The 19,943-nt window shown below is 51.3% G+C and overlaps 2 protein-coding genes and 1 non-coding gene across 5 annotated transcripts in view; 1 reads left to right on the top strand and 2 right to left on the bottom strand.

The window, feature by feature from the left end:
- Nucleotides 1-16,903, top strand: part of ERCC1 (ERCC excision repair 1, endonuclease non-catalytic subunit) — a 34,628-nt gene extending 17,725 nt beyond the window's left edge. Inside the window, exons 1-10 of one of the 3 annotated variants that reach the window (XM_036275968.1) lie at nt 421-441; nt 925-1,036; nt 1,975-2,190; nt 4,185-4,288; nt 5,283-5,382; nt 7,033-7,109; nt 14,832-14,931; nt 16,232-16,303; nt 16,474-16,542; nt 16,796-16,903. In XM_036275968.1, coding sequence (XP_036131861.1) covers nt 944-1,036; nt 1,975-2,190; nt 4,185-4,288; nt 5,283-5,382; nt 7,033-7,109; nt 14,832-14,931; nt 16,232-16,303; nt 16,474-16,542; nt 16,796-16,849 — 885 coding nt within the window. In that variant the 5' untranslated portion in view covers nt 421-441; nt 925-943 and the 3' untranslated portion in view covers nt 16,850-16,903. Of the gene's footprint in view, nt 1-420; nt 567-924; nt 1,037-1,974; nt 2,191-4,184; nt 4,289-5,282; nt 5,383-7,032; nt 7,110-14,831; nt 14,932-16,231; nt 16,304-16,473; nt 16,543-16,795 lie in introns of those variants that run through there. The other 2 variants (XM_036275966.1, XM_036275967.1) reach the window with 2 other exon arrangements.
- TRNAI-GAU lies at nt 14,193-14,266 on the bottom strand. Its single transcript has one exon. It is a non-coding gene; the product is annotated as a tRNA-Ile (tRNA).
- POLR1G (RNA polymerase I subunit G) lies at nt 16,780-19,168 on the bottom strand. Its single transcript, XM_036275965.1, has 3 exons — nt 19,092-19,168; nt 18,573-18,714; nt 16,780-18,398 (listed from the first exon to the last, which is right to left on the bottom strand). Exons 1-3 carry the CDS (start codon nt 19,111-19,113, stop codon nt 17,021-17,023), a joined length of 1,542 nt encoding a protein of 513 aa, XP_036131858.1. The 5' UTR covers nt 19,114-19,168; the 3' UTR covers nt 16,780-17,020.
- Between the last annotated feature and the right edge of the window lie 775 nt (nt 19,169-19,943).

Here is a 19,943-nt window from a genome sequence, read left to right on the forward strand (position 1 = left end):
CAGTGCTGCCCGGCTCAGGGCCAGGAACAGAGAAGGCGTTTGGGGGGTATATGTGGAATAAAAGAATGCATGGGGAAATTTAGGCCAAGTCAATGGCATAGCTGGAATTCAAACCCAAGGCTGTACAGAGAGAAGGGACCTAGTTTGATCTTCCACCATCTCCTCTTCACTGAACCCTGTCCCGAGCTCAGGCACACAAGAGGCGCTCAATCAGGACATTGAAATTGATCTGCTTGGCAACCAGAGACACTCAGGCCCAAAGACCAATGGCTCTCTGCAGCCCAAACCTCCGCAGTCCTCCACGACCATAGAGAGCTGAGCGGGGACGGCTCTCTGGGGGAACGGTGAGGGCGGGCTCGCGGGCTAGAGAGGCCGGAAGTGCAGCGAGCCTGGGGACGCTCTGGCCGCGTCGGTCTTTTCCCAGGCTCTCGGGGCGAGGAGGTGAGTCCTACCGGCACCGAGACTGCTGGCCCGGAGCGAGAAGGGCGGCAGGGTGCGGGGTATGGAGGAAGAGGGGTGGAGACCACTGGTGACGATTGGCAGCCGCGGAAGCCAATCAATAGTTGGTATGTCAGAGATGGACAAGAGGGAGGGAGGGACGAGCATCCAGGTGAGAGCCCTGGGGCGGGGCGGACGGAAGGAGGGGACAGCGGCTGAGCCCCGCACTGGAAAGGCGGGGAACGGTGAGGGCGGGACGAGTCGAACGAGGGGCCTTGTGGGGCGGGGCGATCCGCAGGTAGAGGCTCCCGCCGGGCGGGACTTTGTAGAACCTGGGGCGCTGGGTGTTTGCAACTTGATGCTGTGCAGACCTGGGATTTGGAGGGGCGGGGGAATGGCTGTGAGTGGCGGTTTCTGCTGGGGGGGGGGGGGATGGAAATGCAGACGCTGATGTCTCACTTGCTCCCGCCGCATCTTCATTTATAGGCCCTAGAAGAACCTAGGGATGGAGGAAGGGGGAGTGCGGCAGCCGGCTGGGCCACCCACAAGAAAGAAATTCCTCATACCACTGGACGAGGATGAGGTCCCTCCTGCTGGGGTAGGACAGAGAGACGGGGGACCGCTGGGGGGATGGGGTGGGGTTGTGGAGGAAGGGGGATGGGAAGGGGCCTGCGGGGCTTCAATGTGGGTTAGGAAATGTGGGAGCCTGGGTCACCTCGGGAGGCCAGTCCTTCGCTGTCCGGCTCGGTTTCTCTATGGGTAGAATGTCAGGGTAGTTCTAAGAGAGGGCTAAGGCAGAGGCTGCACACTGGCAACGAACGAGTGGCCCCGGGATGTGTTTTAGTGGCCGGCACCCTGCAAGGCATGACTTTCTTGCTGACATTTAAGAATTGGAAGGCTTTGCAATTTTTAAAAAGCAGACACTTTTGCCATCTCTTGGTAAATCGAAGGGTCTGGCAACACTGAGACCTCGTTCTCACAGGAAAACAGCTGGCTGGTGCTGAGTACTGGCTGCTGCTTATGTACTGTGAAAAAAAGAAAGTGGGCTAAGGATAATAGGGTGATAATAGGGGGAGAGGTGCTGCCTTAGGTAGGACGGTCAAGGGTCTGCCTCTTTGAGGAGGTGACACCTTGGCGAGACATGAATAAATGATAGAGTGCAAAGGCTCTGAGGTCAGAGAGAGCCTGACAAATTTGAGGGCAGCAAGAAGGCCAGTGGGGCTGGAGTAGAGAAAGCAAGGAGGAAGAGGTGGGAGGGGAGGTCCCTGAGGCAAGGGGCAGGGACGGATCTTCTAGAGTCTTGCGGGCTGTGGTGACAGCTTTGTCTTTTCTCTGAATCAGGCTATGAGCTGAGGGCAGACATGATATGACAGTGTGGGAAACAGACAGTGGGGGGTGAGGGTTAGGCAGGGAGCTGGTGAGGAGATGATGACAGTGGTCTCAGGAAGAGAAGATGGTGGCTGGGAACTGGATACAGGCCAAGGATTGAGGAGAAGTAGCTAGATTCCAATTTTGATCCCCCCTTTCTCCCCACAGGCCAAGCCCTTATTTAGATCCAGTCGGAGCCATCCCACAATAGAGACCTCAGCTCAGGCGACCCCTCAGACCTATGCTGAGTATGCCATCTCCGGACCTGCAGGAGGGGCTGGAGCCACACACCCTGAGGGGCCAGAACCCCAGGCAGGAGAGACCCCCAACCAGGCTCCCAAAACAGGGACAAAATCTAACAGCATCATTGTGAGCCCTCGGCAGGTGAGGAGGGGGATGGAGAAGAGGGGCTTTGAAGTTTTGGTGGGAAAACAGTAATAGGCATGACTTTCTGGTAGGCAGTGGAAGGAGGTCTTAGTTCAAGCCATTGTACTCTCAGCAGTGCTGTTCATTGATTGATTGATTCATTCATTCATTCAACTACTGTGTGTGGATTGATGCTGTCCTATGTCTTATTTTGCTATAACAAAAATACCACAGACAACAAACAGTTTGGAGTTATTTCTCACAGTTTTGGAGGCTGGGAAGTTCAAGATCAAGGCACTGGTGAAATTGGTGTCTGGTGAGGTTCATAGAGGGCTGTCTTCTCACTGTGTCCTCATGGAGAAGGAACGGGTGAGGTCTCTTTTATAAGATCACTAGTTCCCTTCATGAGGACTTCACCCATTTGACCTAATCACCTCACCTCCTAATACCATTACATTGGGGGTTAGGACTTCAATTTTGGTGGAACACACGCATTCAGTCCACAACAGGCCAACTGTTCTTGTTAGGGGTGTGATTATGGTAGTGCAGTTACATTTCCTGTCCCCGGTTTTGTTCCTTTATTAAAAACCTATTTATTGAACACAGACCCAAGTTCAAATCCTGCTCTGCTACACAGTAGCTGTGTGATCTCGGGCAAGTGAATTTGCTTTTTCTTTTTTTAAAATGTTTTTATTGATTTTTTTAGAGAGAGAGTAAGGGAGAGATAGAAACATTGAGCAGTCACCTCCTGCATACCCCCTACTGGGGATAGAGCCGCACCCTGGCATATGCCCTGACCGGGAATCGAACTGGGACCTCTCAGTCCATGGGAGGATGCTCAGTCCAGTGAGCCACACCAGCTAGGCGTGAATTTGCTTTTGATCATATCCTTTACAAATTACAAAAGGATCCTGCCCCTCCCTTGCTCATAGCCTTTCTATGGCTCCCAACTGTCTTAGGTCCAATGGTCCAAGGGCCTGTGGAAGTTGGGACCACTGTAGACCCTTCCCACTCCAGCTGCTCTGACAACCCACACTCCACCATGAGGGCAGGTCCCAGTCTCTTCTTAGAACCAAATTCCTCACTGGGCAATTACACATTCATCCCTGAGATTATTTTGTTTAATGTCTGTGTCCCCCATGAGAGCAGGGATCTTTGTCTGTCTTGGTCACTGCTATATCCCTAGCACCTGGACACACAGTTGGTGCTCAAGAAATATTTGTTGGATGGATTAGAGCTTGACTTGCTCAGAGAATTTCAGTTTTGTGCTACAGGGTATGTTCAGGGTAGAATGTGAGAGGAACCTGCTGAGAAGATGCCAGGCTATGGGGGGCCTGGCATGTGGGGCCATGTGAGGCTTCCTCCTGAAGGCACTGGGGAGCCACAGCAGGGTTTAGAGCAGGGGAGGAGTAGGTTTGTACTTTAGGACCATCCTTCTGGGTACTGTTTGGAGGGTGGCCAGTGAGGGACACCACTGAGGCAGGAGACCAGGAGGCAGCGTGGGGGCCTGGACAGCGGTGCTGGCAGTGGAGGGGCGAACATTCATGGCGGATGCTTACCTGGAGGAGGAGGAGGAGAAGGAAGTGTCCATGACCAAGCCTGGGTCTCTGGATGATGAGGCCAGGAAGAGGAGGAGGAAGAAGAGGCGTGGGGGCAGATGCTGAGGACAGTTTGGACACAGGGAGGTAGACATCCAGGGGGAAGTGTCCAGCAGGCCACAAGACACACAAATTGGGCTGGAGGAGAAGGCTGAGCTGCAGACAGACCCAGGGACCTTTTCGTTCAGGCCTGGGGCTAGGGAGAGGGGCCTAGACCAGAGCTGGAGTGCCAAGGACATTCTAGGCTCACGGGGAGGAGTCTGGGGAGAGGAGGAGAGCAAAGCTGCGAGACCCAGGAGCAGGGCAGGAGGCAGGCAGAGAGGTGCTGAGAGAGGTGGGGGCGCGGGGGCCCTGAGGTGGCAGTGGTTCTGGGATCATCCCTGATAATGGCTTTGGCTCTTCCTCCCTCCCCAGAGGGGCAACCCTGTGCTGAAGTTTGTGCGCAATGTTCCCTGGGAATTTGGCGACGTGGTCCCTGACTACGTGCTGGGTCAGAGCACCTGTGCCCTCTTCCTCAGGTGAGCTCTGGGGGCGTCCCGCCTCCAGGACAGGGTGGGAGTGTGTGCTCTGGTGTTCTGGGCTGTTCCACGGGAGATCTCCCACTCCTGGGCCTAGGTGTGGGAGGAAGAGGGCTGGGCCTGGGGCTGCCCAGAGGGACAAGAGCAATGGGCCCGGAATCCTGGGTCTGAGCAAGCTGGGGGCCAGTCACTCACATCCCAGACTGAGTGACTCCAACATCGAGGACTGAAGGAGACAGGAGCCAGGATTTCTCTAACCTCCATCCCTGTTAAACCTGAGGTCCCTCTCCAGACAGAGCCAGAAGGGGAAGTGAAACGTCTCAGTTCCTGCCCTCCCTGCAGAGTGTGAGAGCTGGCAGCTCCTTGGGCAGAGATGAACCCTGGTGGAGAAGTGCCCCCCCCGCCCCCCCGGGTTCTCTGAGGTTAAAGCCGACAGTCTTAGGATGGTCCCTGCTTCCCAAGACCAGCTGCGTGGTGTCCCCCGGTCACACTTAAAAAAATATTTTTTTTCTTTATTGATTTTAGAGAGAGACAAAGGGAGAGGGAGAGAGACACAGAAACATTGATGAGAGAGAACATTGATTGGCCGCCTCCTGCATGCCCCCCACTGGGGATCGGGCCCACAACCTGGGCATGTGCCCTGACCAGGAATTGAACCAGTGACCTCTTAATGCATGGGTCAATGCTCAACCACTGAGCCCCACTGGCCGGGTGTTCCGGTCACACTCTTTAGGGCACTGGTCTGCTTCTCTCCCTGAAGCCCGAGTCTCCTCCCTTCCTCAGTGAAGACCCTGGGGCCAACCTTCCAGGGAGCCAGAGCCAGGCAGCCCTGCTGCCCTCTGTGCCCCTTCCTGCAAGGGTGAAGTCACTTACCCTGTCTGAGCCTCAGCTCCTGGCAAGGTGTCCAAGCTCTCTGCATTTCGGTGAGAGTGCAGAAGGGCTCCCGGGAACTCGGGGCACAGGCCTCCCAAGCCCTTCCTCTCCCTGCCCCCAGCCTCCGCTACCACAACCTGCACCCGGACTACATCCACGAGCGGCTGCAGAGCCTGGGGAAGAACTTCGCCCTGCGGGTCCTGCTCATCCAGGTGGACGTGGTAAGCAGGGCCCCCCGCCCCCCCGCCAGCCTCACTGTCCCCACCTGTGAAATGGGGAGCGCTGGGCTGTAGCAGAGTGGACTGTTGACTCCCTTCCTAGGCAAAATGCAAGCTGAAACCTCAGTGAGGAATCATTTTTCACAACTGAGGTTGATACCCTGTGTTGGCAAGGAGGTGGGAGGGTAGAATTATCCATTTCCTCCTTCCCCAAATCTGCCTTAACTAATCCCAGCACTCTGCCACCGAAGTATTTCTTGAATCTGTTTTATCTCCTCTATCCTCACAGCCTGGCCCGATCCAGGCCCCCTCTCCTGCCTGGATCCCTGTGCCAGCCTCTTCCCTTGTCTCCTGGCCTCCAAGTTTGACCCCCCCCCCATCCTTATAGCAGCCAGAGGGGTCTTCCTACAGCACAGGTCTGGTGTTCCAATCCCTAAATAGCTTCCCAGTGCTCTCCATGGCCCTGAGGCCCTGGGTGTCCTAACCCTCGGCCGACTCCCTGGGCTCAGGTCTAAGCTTGTGTGTGAAAACCCTTCCTTTTGCACTGGCCGAGTAGCTCAGTTGGTTAGAGTGTCGTCCTGATATGCCAAGGTAGTGGGTTTGATCCCTGGTCAGGGTACATCCAAGAAGAATCAACCAAGAAAAGTATCAGTAAATGGAACAACAAATTGATGTTTCTCTCTCTATCTCTTCCCTCCCTTCTTCTCTCTCTCCAATTTTATTATTTTAAAAAATATGTTTGAGAGAGAAACACTGATCAGTTGCCTCCAGTACACACCCCGATCTGGGATGGAACCTGTAACGCGGGTGTGTGCCCTGATAGGGAATCGAACCTGCGACCTTGCAGTGCATGGGATGATGCTTAACCAACTGAGCCACGCTGGCCGGGCTAAAGTCAGTTTTTAAAAACCCGTCTTTCACATCCTCCATCCCATATTGAGTGAACTGCAATTCCTCTAGCCCTCTTTTTCCTCTTATCCTTGCACATGCTCTCCCCTGTGTCTGAGATTCCCTTTTCTGCTCTCCTTTGCGGCCTTTACTTCATCCTTCTTTTTTTTTTTATCTTCACCCGAGGACATTCTTGCATCTATCTTCAGATAGAGCAGGAAGGAGGGAGAGGGGAAGAGAGAGCAAAACATTGATGTGAGAGACACATTGAGGGGCTGCCACCCACATGACCCCAACCAGGGCCAGGGACAAACCACAACTGAGGCACATGCCCTTAGCGAGAACCGAACCCGGGCCTCTCTGGTGCGCGGGCCGACGCTCTAACCGCTGAGCCAAACTGGTCAGGGCTACTTCATCCTTCTTAAGGTCTCAGCTCAGATGTCCTCTTCTCCAGAAAGCTCTCCTTGAATCCTCACACAGGTCCTGTGCTCCTCTGGCTCCTCCCCCCAGCCCTAGCCACTCTGGGTCATCACTGTCTGGGGTAGGTCTGTCCCCTCTTCAGGCTATAAGCCCTAGGAGGACAGAACCAGGGCTGTCTCAGTGACCGCTGGATCCTGGTACTGCCTCGCACAGGCCAGGCACACAGTGGGAGCTTAGGGAGTGTCAGCTGAGTGGAAGGCTCCTGGCACCCTAAGCTACTGTGTTTTCAAGACTATAATTCCTTGCTTTCTCCCAGATCTCATTCTGATTTTCTTCTCCATCCAGAAAGATCCTCAGTATGCCCTGAAGGAGCTGGCTAAGATATGCATCCTGGCAGACTGCACCCTGGTCCTTGCCTGGAGGTGAGATGGAGGCCCCCGCCCCGGTCAGGCTCTATCCTGAGAGGCATTTCCCTCTTGCCAACCTTCCCAATGCTTCCCTTCTCCTCCCATGGGCTCTGTGTGAGCCTGGTCCAGGCACTGCCTCTCTCTGGCCTCAATTTCTTCATCTGTCAAATTGGGTCCTAATATTTTTCTGGCAGGGATGTAGGCACAAATCCCAGGTAGCGTAGATCAAATTCACGGGACCATACTAGGCACTTAAGAGTTAGACATGAGGCCTGGCCGGTTTGGCTCAGCGGTTAGAGCGTCGGCCTAGGGTCCAGAGAGACCTGGGTTCGGTTCCCGCTAAGGGCACGTACCTCGGTTGCAGTTTGTCCCCGGCCCTGGTTGGGTTGTGCGAGTGGCAACCTCTCGATGTGTCCCTTTCACGTCGATGTTTCTCTCTCTCTCTCTCTCCCTCCCACTCTATCTGAACAATAAATGGAAAAATGTCCTTGGGTAAGGATGAAAAAAAGAGACATGAAATCTTGCTGAATAATTAATTCCACATCTAGGTCTTTAAAGATCATTTAGATTGGTTCTTCAATTGGGAAAAAAGAATCCCTTCCTCATATCATAACCGAAATGTAAATCCTGACAAGTGATTTTTTTAAATTACAGTATCCTGGCCGGTGTGGCTCAGTTAGTTGAGCATCGTCCTGTGCACCAAAAGGAGAGAGAGAGAAACATCAATCAGTTGCCTCTTGCATGTGCACCAACAGGGGATTGAATCTGCAAACTGAGTATGTGCCCAACTGGGAATCGAACCCACCACCTTCTGGTATATGGGAGGACAGTCCAACCAACTGAGCCACACCGGCCAGGGCTAAATGTTTATATTCATATGAATATATTTAAATATTTATAAAGAACCTCCAAAGTCGCCCTGGCCGGTGTGGCTCAGCGGTTAGAGCGCCGGCCCCCAGACCAGAGATACCCGGGTTCGGTTCCCGCTAAGGGCACGTACCTCAGTGGCGGTTTGTCCCCGGCCCCGGTTGAGGTTGTGTGGGTGGTGACCGCTGGATGTGTCTCTCTCACATCGATGTTTCTCTCTCTCCCTTCCTCCTTCTCTCCCTCCTGCTCTATCTCAAGATAAGTGCAAAAAGGTCCTCAGGTAAGGATGAAAAAAAAAAGAACCTCCTAAGCCAATAAGAAAAAGGTAAAAAGGTGGCCCAATTTTTTAAAAGTCTTAATACAGGTGGCCAAAAATACATGGAAAATTAACCAAACATAATATAGTTTATCAGGAAAAAAGTAAATCTTGAAAAATGAGGTGTTGTTTTTCACCAATAATAATTTGACAATTATTGGTGAAAATATCAAGATGAATAATATGAAACAAGCACTGGCAAGTGTGGTTGGCAGGAGACGTGATTGGCTGTTAAAACAGGGAGGTAGTAATGGGTACAGGGGGTCATTTATATGGTGACAGAAGGAGATTTGACTTTGGGTGTTGAACACCCAGTGCAATATACAGATGAGGTATTATAGAACTGTACACTTGAAACCCATACAGAGAAGTCTCCTCTACCCCTTCCCTCCTACTCCCCTCACCCCACACGTAACCACTGTTGTTGGTTTCTTGGTTTCCTTCTACTATATATAAAACACAAGCAGCATGTGCAAAAACATCTCAGTTTTCTTCCTTTCTTAGAAGTAACCATACTACATACAGATGCTGCTAGGTTTATGATGGGGTAACAGCCCAATAAACCCATTGTAAATTGAAAATATCATAAGGTGAGCCCAGCTGGTGTGGCTCAGTGGTTGAGCATCAACCTATGGACCAAGAGGTCAGCAGTTCAATTTCTGGTCAGGGCACATGCCTGGGTTTCGGGCTTGATCCTTCTTAGTAGGGGCATGCAGGAGGCAGCTGATCAGTATTTCTCTCTCATATCGATGTTTCTATCTCTCTCTCCCTCTCCCTTCCTCTCTCTTTAAAAAACTCAATGAAACTTATAAAAAAAAGAAAATATTGTAAGGTGAAGTGCATTTAGTACACTAACCTACAGAGCATCATGGCTTAGCCTGGCTGGTTCCTACCGAGTGTGTATCACTTCCACAGCATCGTAAAGTTGATAAATCAGAAGTCGAACCGTCGTTAAGTCGGGCACTATCTGTATACTGTTCTGTGCTTTGTGTTGTCACTATGTGGAGGTCTTTTCCATGTCAATATAGAGAGCAGCCTCATTTTCTTTTTACAGCTGTATAGTATTCCAATATAGTGTACACATTAAAAATTTAATACACTTTATTTTTAAGAGCAGTTTCAAGTTTATAGAAAAACTGATCAGACAGTACAGAGTTCTTCCCTGGATGGGGTGGCTCAGTTGGTTGGAGCATCATCCCATGCACCAGGGTGGTGGGTTTGATCCTGATTGGAGCACATGCCCGGGTTGCAGGTTCCATCCCCAGTTGGGGTGTGTGTAGTAGGTAACCAATCAATGTTTCTCTCTCTCTTTCTCTTTTTCTTTCTCTTTCCTTTCCTTTCCTCTTTAAATCAATTTTTTAAATTTATTTATTTATTCTATTTAATTTTTTTTTCTTTATTGACTTTAGAGAGAGAGGAAGGGGGAGGGAGAGAGATGGAAACATCAATGAGAAAGAACATGGATCGGCCACCTCCTGCATGTCCCCCACTGGGAACCTGGCCCACAACCTGGGCTTGTGACCTGACAGGGAATGGAACCAGCGACCTCCTGGTGCATGGGTTGATGCTCAACCACTGAGCCACACCAGCCGGGCTAAACCAATTTTTTAAAAAGTAGATGCCATAAAAAAAAATAAAAAAAAATAAAAGAAAGAAAGAAAGTACAAAGTTCCCACATACCATTTCTCTTGTATTAACTAGTGTGGTACATCTGTTATAATTGTGTTGTACATTCTGTAGGTCTTCACAAAGGTATGATGTGTGTCCATAATTCCTGTAGCTACAGAATAGTTTCATTGTCCTAAAAGTCCCCTGTGCTCTGCCTTGTCCCTCCTCCCTCCCCCATGCCCTGGCAGCTACTGATCTTTACAGTCTCCATTCTTTTTTTGGTTGTTGTTAATCCTTACTGGAGGATATTTTTTCCATTGAATTTTATAGAGGAAGGGAGAGAGAGAGAGAGAGACAGAGAGAGAGAGAGAGAGAAAGAAATATCAATGTGAGAGAAACATTGATCAGCTGCCTACCGTGCGCACCTCAACTGGGATCGAACCCGTAACCTTTGGTGTACGGGATGACGCTCCAACTAACTGAACCACCGGACTAGGGCTGTTTAAAATCTATTACAGGACATAATAAAGGATAGAGATGAACAGCCAGATAGAGAGATACACAGGGCGAGGTGTGGGAGGATCCCGAGTATAGGAATGTTTGTCCCCATAGAGATAGTGTGAGTCACCCTCCCCGTGTAGATGTGTTCACCAGCATGGAAGCTCTCTGAACCCCGTACTAGTGAGATATTGTGCAGGCTTCTTCATGTAAGCATGATCAATCATTAACTCCTTTCCAGCCCTTCTCCGGCCCTGGAGGGTGGGGGTGGGACAGAAACTTGCAAGCTTCTCATCATGACTTGGACTTTCTGGTGACCAGCCCCATCCACAAGCCCATTCAGCATCACCTCGTTAGAACAAAAGATGCTCCTACTGCTCTACCACTTAAGAATTTACGAGAGTTTCAGGAGTTCTGTGCCAGGAACCAGTCTAGATTTTATATTATCTCATAGTGGCCTCTTCACATTGGCTTCTTCCTCTTAGCAATATGCTTTTAAGATCCCTTCACTGTCTTTTTGTGACTTGGTAACTTTTTTTTCTTTTTCTGTTAATCCTCACCTAAGGACAGTTTTCTGTTGATTTTTATTTTAAAAATAGTTGTGTTTTATTGATTTTAGAGAGAGAGGAAAGGAGAGGGAGAGAAAGATAGAAACATCAATTAGAGAGAACATCGGGCCCACAACCTGGACATGTGCCCTGACCTGGAATCGAACTGGCAACCTCTTGGTGCATGGGTCAACACTCAACCAGTGAGCCACACCGGCTGGGCTTCTATTGATTTTTATTTATTTATTTAATTTAATTAATTTTTTTAATCCTCACCCGAGGACACTTTTTCCATTTTTTGTTCAGATAGAGTGGGAGGGAGAGAGAGAGAGAGAGAAACATCGATGTGAAAGGGACACATCGAGTGGTTGCCACCCGCACGACCCAACCAGGGCCGGGGACAAACTGCAACCAAGGTAGGTGCCCTTAGCGGGAACCAAACCCGGGTTTCTTTGGACCACAGGCCGACGCTTTAATTGCTGAGCAAAACCGGCCAGGGCTTGATTTTTAGATGAGAGAGATAGAGAGAGAAAGAGAAAGAGGGAAAGAGAGAGAAACATCAATGTGAGAGTGAGAGAGACACATCGATTGGCTGCCTCCTGCATGACCCCAACCAGGGCTGGGGTTCAAACCTGCAACCCAGGTACATGCCCTTGACTGGGAATAGAACCCTCGACCCTTTGGTCTGCAGGCTGATGCTCTAACTGCTGAGCCAAATCAGCCAGGGTGGTAACTCATTTTTAATCACTGAATATCCCATTGTCTAGATCCACACTCTTTTTCAGCTGCTGAATATTCCATTGTGTTGATGGACCAGGTTAACTCCCTACTGGTGGACATTTGGAAGTCTCTGTCTTTTGTTTTATTTTATTTAAAAAAAAATTTTTTTTTATCCTCACCTGAGGACACTTTTGCATTCATCTTCAGATAGAGCAAGAGGGAGAGAGGGAGAGAGGGAGGAAGAGAGAGAGACACACACATCCATGTGAGAGAGACACATCGAGTGGCTGCCACCCATACTACCCCACCTGGGGCGGGGGACAAACTGCAACCGAGGTACGTGCCCTTAGCGGAAACTGAACCCGGGTCTCTCTGGACCGCTGGCCTATGCTCTAACCTGCTCTAACCGCTGTGCCAAACTGGTCAGGGCGAGTCTGTCTTTTAAAAAATTTTTTATTTGTTGATTGATTACAGAGAGAGAGGAAGGGAGAGGGAGAGAGAAAAATATGGGTGTGAGAGAGAAACATCGATTAGCTGCCCGCAACCTGGGCATGTGCCCTAACAGGGAATCAAACCAGCGACCTCTTAGTGCACAGGACGATGCTCAACCAACTGAGCAACACCAGCCAGGGCGGCAGGCTCTGTCTTCTATAGTTCCCACCAACACTCCTACTTCTATCCTGAACCCCAGGAATGGGTTTTTTATTTATTTTATTTTTTAGTCCTCACCCGAGGACATTTTTTGATATTTTGTTCAGATAGAGTGGGAGGGAGAGAGAGAGAGAGAGAAACATTGACGTGAAAGGAACACATCGAGTGGTTGCCACCCGCACGACCCAACCAGGGCCGGGGACAAACTGCAACCGAGGTACGTGCCCTTAGCGGGAACTGAACCTGGGTCTCTCTGGACCGCAGGCCAACGCTCTAACCACTGAGCCAAACTGGCCAGGGCAGGAATGGGTTTTTTAGGCCAAAGTGTATTTGTAGTTTTGTGCACTCCCTCCAGGTGTGTACCTCTGTACTGTTATGTATGTATATATGTATTAGTTGTATATTAAAACAAAAGCAAGTGTAAAAATCACTGTTTTTGTGGGAAGTAGCCGAGTGTGAAGAGCCTGGCTGGGTGAGACAGCTCCGCTGGTCTGTTTTCCCCTCTGCCTTACAGACTCTCACGGGGCAGCCCAGAAGCTTGTGAATATAGTGGGCTTAGGACAGTGACTGGTGCACAGCTATGCTCCCCATGGGGACTGTTTCCTGTCTTTACTTCAAACTGTGGGATGTTTTGCAACCATTAAATAAATGGGATTGAGCTCTGTCTTCTAACGTGGAAAAACATCTGATTATATTGCAGAGTGCAAAAATGATCCCCAGTGGGGGGCATGCAGGAGGTGGCCAATTGATGTTCTCTCTCATTGATGTTTGTCTCTCTCTCCCTCTCACTGCCTCTCTCTAAAAATCAATAAAGGGAAAAAATTTTTTTAAAAAAGAAAGCAAGCCCTGGTCGGTTTTGCTCAGTGGTTAGAGCGTCGGCCTGTGGTCCAGAGAGACCCGGGTTCAGTTCCCGCTAAGGGCACGTACCTCGGTTGCAGTTTATCCCCGGCCCTGGCAACCACTCGATGTGTCCCTTTCATGTTGATGTTTCTCTCTCTCTCTCTCCCTCCCACTCTATCTGAACAAAATATGAAAAAATGTCCTCGGGTGAGGGTTAAAAAAATAATAATAAAAAAAATAAAAAAGAAAGCGAATTGTGGAACTGGATAAAGTGTGCTAACGTGTGTGTCCTGAACGAATGCTAATTACAAAAATAACACCTGCTGCATTGAGAGAAAAGCAGCAAAGCTATTTTATGGAAAACTATAGAATTAGAAAAGTGAATGTTTCTTTCAAAAATTTAAATCAACATTTAACCAACAAATATTTACTAGCTAGATTTTGAAGGCTAAGAAAATGCCTCAAGAACAGTGGTTCTCCACCTTCCTGATGCCACGACCCTTTAATACAGTTCCTCATGTTGTGGTGACCCCCAACCATAAAATTATTTTCATTGCTACTTCATAACTGTAATTTTGTTTTCCGATGGTCTTAGGGGACCCCTGTGAAAGGGTCGTTCAACCGCCAAAGGGGTCGCCACTCACAGGTTGAGAACTGCTACTCAAGACAAATACTTTCTTTACTTCGACCAATTCCCTATTTTCATGTTCCAGAGGAAAAAGGCATTTTCCTGGTGCTAATAAAGTTCAGTTATGTGCTTTACTCTGCACACATATTGACCTTTGTTATGACTGAGCTGTTTCCACTACCTGGAAAGTTAATTACATGTCATAAGAATAGTGCCTATTGCGAAAATTAATGGTGATTATTAAATGTTTGTTGCTGTAAAAGATTCAGCAGTCAGCATCCTGAGCTTTCCTTTTGAAGGTGGGCTTTATTTTATTTTTTTTAAATTTATTGATTGATGGATTTTAGAGAGAGAAGGAGAGCGAGAGAGACATCAGTTTGTTGTTCCGTGTATTTATGCATTCATTGGTTGATTCTTATATGTGCCCTGATTGGGGATCGAACCCACAACCTTGGCATTATCAGAACCACGCTCTAACCAACTGAGCTACCCAGCCAGCGGGAAGGTGGGCTTTATATAAATTTTCCGAAGCTGATTTTCTTGGTGGCCGGAAGCTGACTGCTCATGAGGTTGTCTTTCTGTGGTTGGAAATAAACAGTAGTTCTGATTTTCTTGTCTGTCAAACCCGGTGCAAAGGCTCCAGGCGCCGACTTCCCTTCCAGAATAGCTGACAGTTCTTAAACAGCCTTATAAGTGCCAGGCACTTACAGAGCCTTGACTCACTTAATTGTCACACTTCTGTCATTCACTCCACTTTACAGATAAGGAAACTGAGGCCCAGAGAGGTTAGAATCACTGACCCAGGGTCACTCAAATGGGAAGATGGCCCTCAATCCAACGGGTCAGGGTCCCAAGCTCTGGCTTTTAGCCAGAAAAGATGGGTAAAGACACGTCCAGCAGGGGATGCTACCCAGCAGACATTTAGGAGGCCGAGAATGTTCATTTTTCTATATATTAGAGTTTGGCATTGTTTGTATCAGCAATTACTACTACCATAATGATATGAATCTAAAACATGACCCCTCCTCACCCTGGCTGACCCGCATGTCCTCTCACCCTAGCCCCGAGGAGGCCGGGCGGTACCTGGAGACCTACAAGGCCTATGAGCAGAAGCCGGCAGACCTCCTGATGGAGAAGGTGGAGCAGGACTTCGTCTCCCGGGTAAGGCCACGTCACCCCGCTGCCCAGGCCTCCCCCCAGCTCCTTCTTGGGTGTTCTGAGCTTCAGTTCTGATCTCCTCATGCCTCTCCTTCCCAACCCCACCCTCAGCTTCCAGTCTCCCCTCTCCCACTTGAACACAGCGAAGGGGGACTTCCTGACTTCCTAAGCACAAACCTGATCCTGCCCTCCCCAGCCCAGAACTCTCCCATGGCTCCCCAGTACCCTCAGGGAAAGCCTGGCTTTCTCACTGGGCTCTATCAGGCCCTGCCTGTCTGGGCCCGGCAGCCCTGCCTGCCCCCTGCCCTCCCATTCTCTGTCCCTTCTCTCAGGCCTACACAGTTACTCTATGTACGTGCCCATTCTGTTTCCTCTGCCATCTGCCTGATCTCGTCTTTCGCATCTGAGCCCTGATACTCCCTTCTCCAGGAAGCCCTCCCTGATCCCCAGGCCAGGTCAAGTGCCCCCACTGGCCTCCTCCATCCAGGCCCATGAGTTGCCACTGTCTGGAACTTACTCGTCTCCCACACTGTCCTGGGAGCCCCAGGAGGGCAGAGCCAGGGCTGTCTTGGTGCCAGCTGTGTCCCCAGCACTAACCAGCTCTCAGTGGGTACTCAGGGAATATCTGCTGAATGAACTGTTGAATCTGGGCTCCGGTGATAGAGTAACGGTGGATGCCTGCAGCCACCTCTGAGGTGGGTACTACTAGGACCCCTTTGCCTGGAAATGGAGGCCCAAAGAGGTAGACTCCTGTGCCCAGGATCTCACAGGGAGTAAGCAGTGGGGCCTGCTTTTGAACACAGCTCCTACAGTCTTCCCCTGGGCAGAACCAGCTCAAGATAAGTGGCATTTGTCTTCTCATTGGGTGACCAACACCCTCTCAGCTACTTGGAGATCACTCTGAGATGATCTTTTTTTTAATTATCCTCACCCGAGGACATTTTTCTATTTTTTGTTCAGATAGATTGAGAGAGACAGAGAGAGACACATCGATATGAAAGGGACACATTGAGTAGTTGCCACCTGCACGACCCAACCAGGGGACAAACAGCAACTGAGGTACGCGCCATTAGTGGGAACCGAACCTGGGTCTCTCTGGACCGCAGGCTGATGCTCTAACCACTGAGCAAACTGGCCAGGGCTGAGATGATCTTTTAATCAGGAAAAAAAAAAAAGAAGGCATTTATTGAGCACCCCCTGCATGCAAGGCAGTTTTGGACAGCAGTAACCCAGCGCTGCCCTCGCGGGCTGTCTGCTCTCCTTTCTCCTCGCAACACCCCTCTGCCTCCTCTTCCCCTTCCAGGTCACCGAATGTCTGACCACCGTGAAGTCAGTCAATAAAACGGACAGTCAGACCCTCTTGACTACTTTTGGGGTAAGGAAGGATTCCTGTGACCCTGCAGGCATTTCTATTCCCACACAAGCGCCCCCTTCCCCTCCCACCCTCTGCCCCCCCACCCTCCCACAGGACTTCACTTCCTTCTGAGAATATCTCAGACCCTCGGTCAGCTTGGTTAGCTGACCCTTCGCTCCCACCTTCCTCAGTCTCTGGAACAGCTCATAGCTGCATCTCGGGAAGATCTGGCCTTGTGCCCGGGCCTGGGGCCCCAGAAGGTAAGAACTCTGGGAATGGGCTTAGGGGTAGGGGCAGGAGGGGGCCCCAAATAAATGGGACTCCAGATCCCAAAGTTTTAAGGTTTCAGAAGTCCCACAGTGCCTCTCCTATAGATGGAGAACACTGAGGCCCAGAGAGGGTGGGGACTAGCCCAACCTCAGCCAGCCTGGGAGAAAAAGAACCAAAGCCCACTCTGAATGTACCAAACAAATGGCTCATTTAATGACCGTTCCTTTCCTTCTCCCCGCCTAGGCCCGCAGGCTGTATGATGTCCTACATGAACCCTTCTTGAAAGTGCCCCGATGACCTCAGCTGCCAAGGAGGCCCTCTGTGTAGTAATAAAGCATTTTCCCAGTCCAGGCTCCTGCTGGTGTATTGGTACAACCACCGGAAGGGGTTCTTCTCTGCTGTCACCTTCTGATGGCCCAGGTGGCCACCTCAGCTTTTCTTAGCAGTTGTCAGTTTCCCTGGAGGAGACTATGCAGGATCCTGCTGCAACTTCTTTTTCCTCTTCTTCTCCTGTCTCTGGGGAGCCACCTCCCCAGACTCTGGATTCAGTAGCGGCTCTGGTTTCTCCTCCTGGGATGCTGTCTCTGGCACCCCCCTTTCCTGGGCCCACTTCTTCATCTTCTTGGTGGACGCCGGCTCTGCCCTGGCCTCAGGCTCCATCATCTCACCTTCTGGGCCAGTCCCTGGCTCTGTTGCTTTGTGCCTTCTTTCTTTCTTCTTCTTCTTGGTGGATGCTAGGGCTGCTTGAGGCTCAAGGTCCCCTGGCAGCTCTGGTGCCATCACCTCTTCCTGGGGCTCCACTACTTCAGTCTGTGGCTCTATCATCATATTTTGCTCTTTTTTTTTCTTCCTCTTTTTGGTGGATGCTAGAGCTGCCTCAGACTGTGGCTCAACTTCATGTGGCAGCTCAGGCTCCGCCATGTCCCCTTGGAGCTCCAGAGTTCTTATCTCTGGCTCTATAGCCTCAGTCCCTGGCTCCATCAGCACTTTGTACCCCTTTCCTTTTTTCTTCTTCTTTGAGGACAGCAGTGGGATGGTGTCCTCCTGTGGCTCCTCCTTTACCTGTAGCTGAGACTCAACTCGCATCCCCTCCACTGGCTCTGTCCCTTCTGTCCCCTTTTGTCTCTTCCTCTTCTTGGTCGGGGATAGGACCGTCTCTTGCAGAGGCTCAGTTTTAACCATGAGTTCCAGCTCCACAATCTTTTCTTCTGGTTCCAGCACCCCCATTTCTGTTTCTTTAGGTTTCTTTTTCTTCTTGCTGGTGGATGGGAACTGCACTCCCAGAGGTTCCGAAACTTCTGCTGTGGGCTCTGTTGACACTGGCTTCATCACCTCCAGTTCATTCGGATGCTGCTTTTTCTTCTTCTTCTTCTTCCCCACATCCTCCTCTGGGAACCCCGAAGCTATGTCCACCTCCAGGGTCCCATGCCCATTCACTGCCTCCTGAGGAATGGAGGCCTCAGGCACATGCCTCTTCTTTTTCCTCCTTCCTGAGGCCGGTGACCTCAGTGCCAAGGCTGACCCAGGCCCTGTGACTGGTGGGCTGCCTCCAAAGGCACAGAACCGAGGCCTCAGGCCAGGGGGTATCTGTGGTGGAGGGCTCTTGGGAATGGGCTGCAGCAGGATCCCTGATAGGGATTCTTGGGGACCCTCTAAGATCCTTAGGCTGCCCTTGGGAGCCGGGGCACAGGTGAGTCCACCTCCTGCCTCTGCTGAGGGAGCCAGCAGGGTTGCTTCTCCAGCCTGGGAGCCGCTGCTGCTGAGGACCTGGTAGCGGTGTCGCTTGCCTGCCACTTTGCCCTTCACAATCTGTGAGCCAGAGAGAGGCACCAGCCGCCCATTGAGGCTGAAGGAAGAAAGGAGGAGAGCAGAAGCTTGGTCAGATTATTTTAGTGGCACAGGAGAAAGGAGCTGAGCAGCAGCATTTTCTAGGTTCTTTGGAGCAAGCCACTCTAAAATTTCCCCAAGATCAACCATTGCAGTGGGGAGTATTCCAGGGAGGTGATGTGGGACCACTTACCAGTCTGGAGCGAAATCTACAGGAGCCTGGATAAGCCACAGTTCCGTATCTGGACCCGCCAGCGCCTCCACGGAGAAACGAGTGGGCTCTGAGGCTGGGGGTGATGCGGTAAAGTTGGGGGGACAAGAGAACCGAGCAGCACCTGTAGAAGGGGAAACGAGGGTCTGTCGACACTTTCTTGCCAGTCCAATACTCCAGGGCGCCTATCGGTCCATTGGTCCCAACCTCTTGAACGCCCCAATGCCCACCCCCACCTCCTGCGCCTCTGTCTCCTCTTCGAAGGTCGTTTCTGCGGAGACCTACCTCCACTGATTCAACCCCTTGGGGTTCTCTGCTCCCCACCAAGATATCCTTTCTCCGTCCGAACTCCCTCCACTCCCCGAGTTCCACAGGGCGTGCTTTTCGCAGGTCGTGTTTCCGGAAATGTCCCTTTTACCATCCGGCCGCTCCTGGGCACCCCTTCCTCCTCCCTCCAGCCAGCTCCCTGCACCCCGTCGGGCCGGTCCTGAAGCAACTCACCGTCGGACTGGGTCCCTGCCATCCCGCTACGCACGACTCCACAGACCCGCAGCCAGAGCCGCTCTGGCCCCGCCGCCGACCACGTGGAACCGAGGGGGCGGGGCCTCACTGGGAGCGCCCAAGTGGCGCCGGAGCGCGGAGGTTTCGCTCCGAGCCCGCTCGCCTTACGAACAGAACTGGGAGAAATGTCCTTTAGCGTGGAGCAGACAACCAAGGAAAATCTGTTTTCTTGGAAATCGGCTCCCGAGAGCAGCTGACTCATGTCTGGCGGGAGGTAGAGTCCCACCAGGTCCCAGCGGGCATCCCCCTTAGTTTCTCAGACTTTATTTGCTCCAACGTCGTCTTAAAGGGGCAGCCACATTGTTAGGACCTAACTCTTAAAGAGACAGGAAGATCGATTGTTCTGAAATTCTTAAAGAGATAGGTAAGAGTCTTGGTTGGCATGGCTGCGCTTTCAGTGTTACAGCCCCTCCTAGGGAGGCCCGGAAGCCTCGGAAGTTCAGAACTTGAGTGGGAGGGGTGGGAAAATGGAGGAAATAGGGTAATTCCTCCGGAGGGCGTGAAGTACCAGACAGGGGCGGGGCTTCTGGACTTCGGGGGAGCGGGAAATCAAGGGGGCGGAGCCTGTGGGTCCCTGGGCGGAGCTTCCAGGCTCTGAAGCCGGACACGCGTGGGGCCGTCCGGACTGAGGGGTAGGGCTTGTGGGTCCAACGAAGACGGGTAGATGTCCTGGAGGATTTAGTCTCGTGCGTGGGGCACATTCCCGAAGGCTTTGAGGAAGGGAGAGGGAGTAGACCAGAGCCCCTTTCCGGACCCGGGGCGCGTGTAAACAGCGGCACGTGGGTCCAGCCT

Source organism: Molossus molossus, unplaced genomic scaffold (genome assembly GCF_014108415.1).
Source record: "Molossus molossus isolate mMolMol1 unplaced genomic scaffold, mMolMol1.p scaffold_m16_p_21, whole genome shotgun sequence".
NCBI classification, from domain to species: Eukaryota; Metazoa; Chordata; class Mammalia; order Chiroptera; family Molossidae; genus Molossus; species Molossus molossus.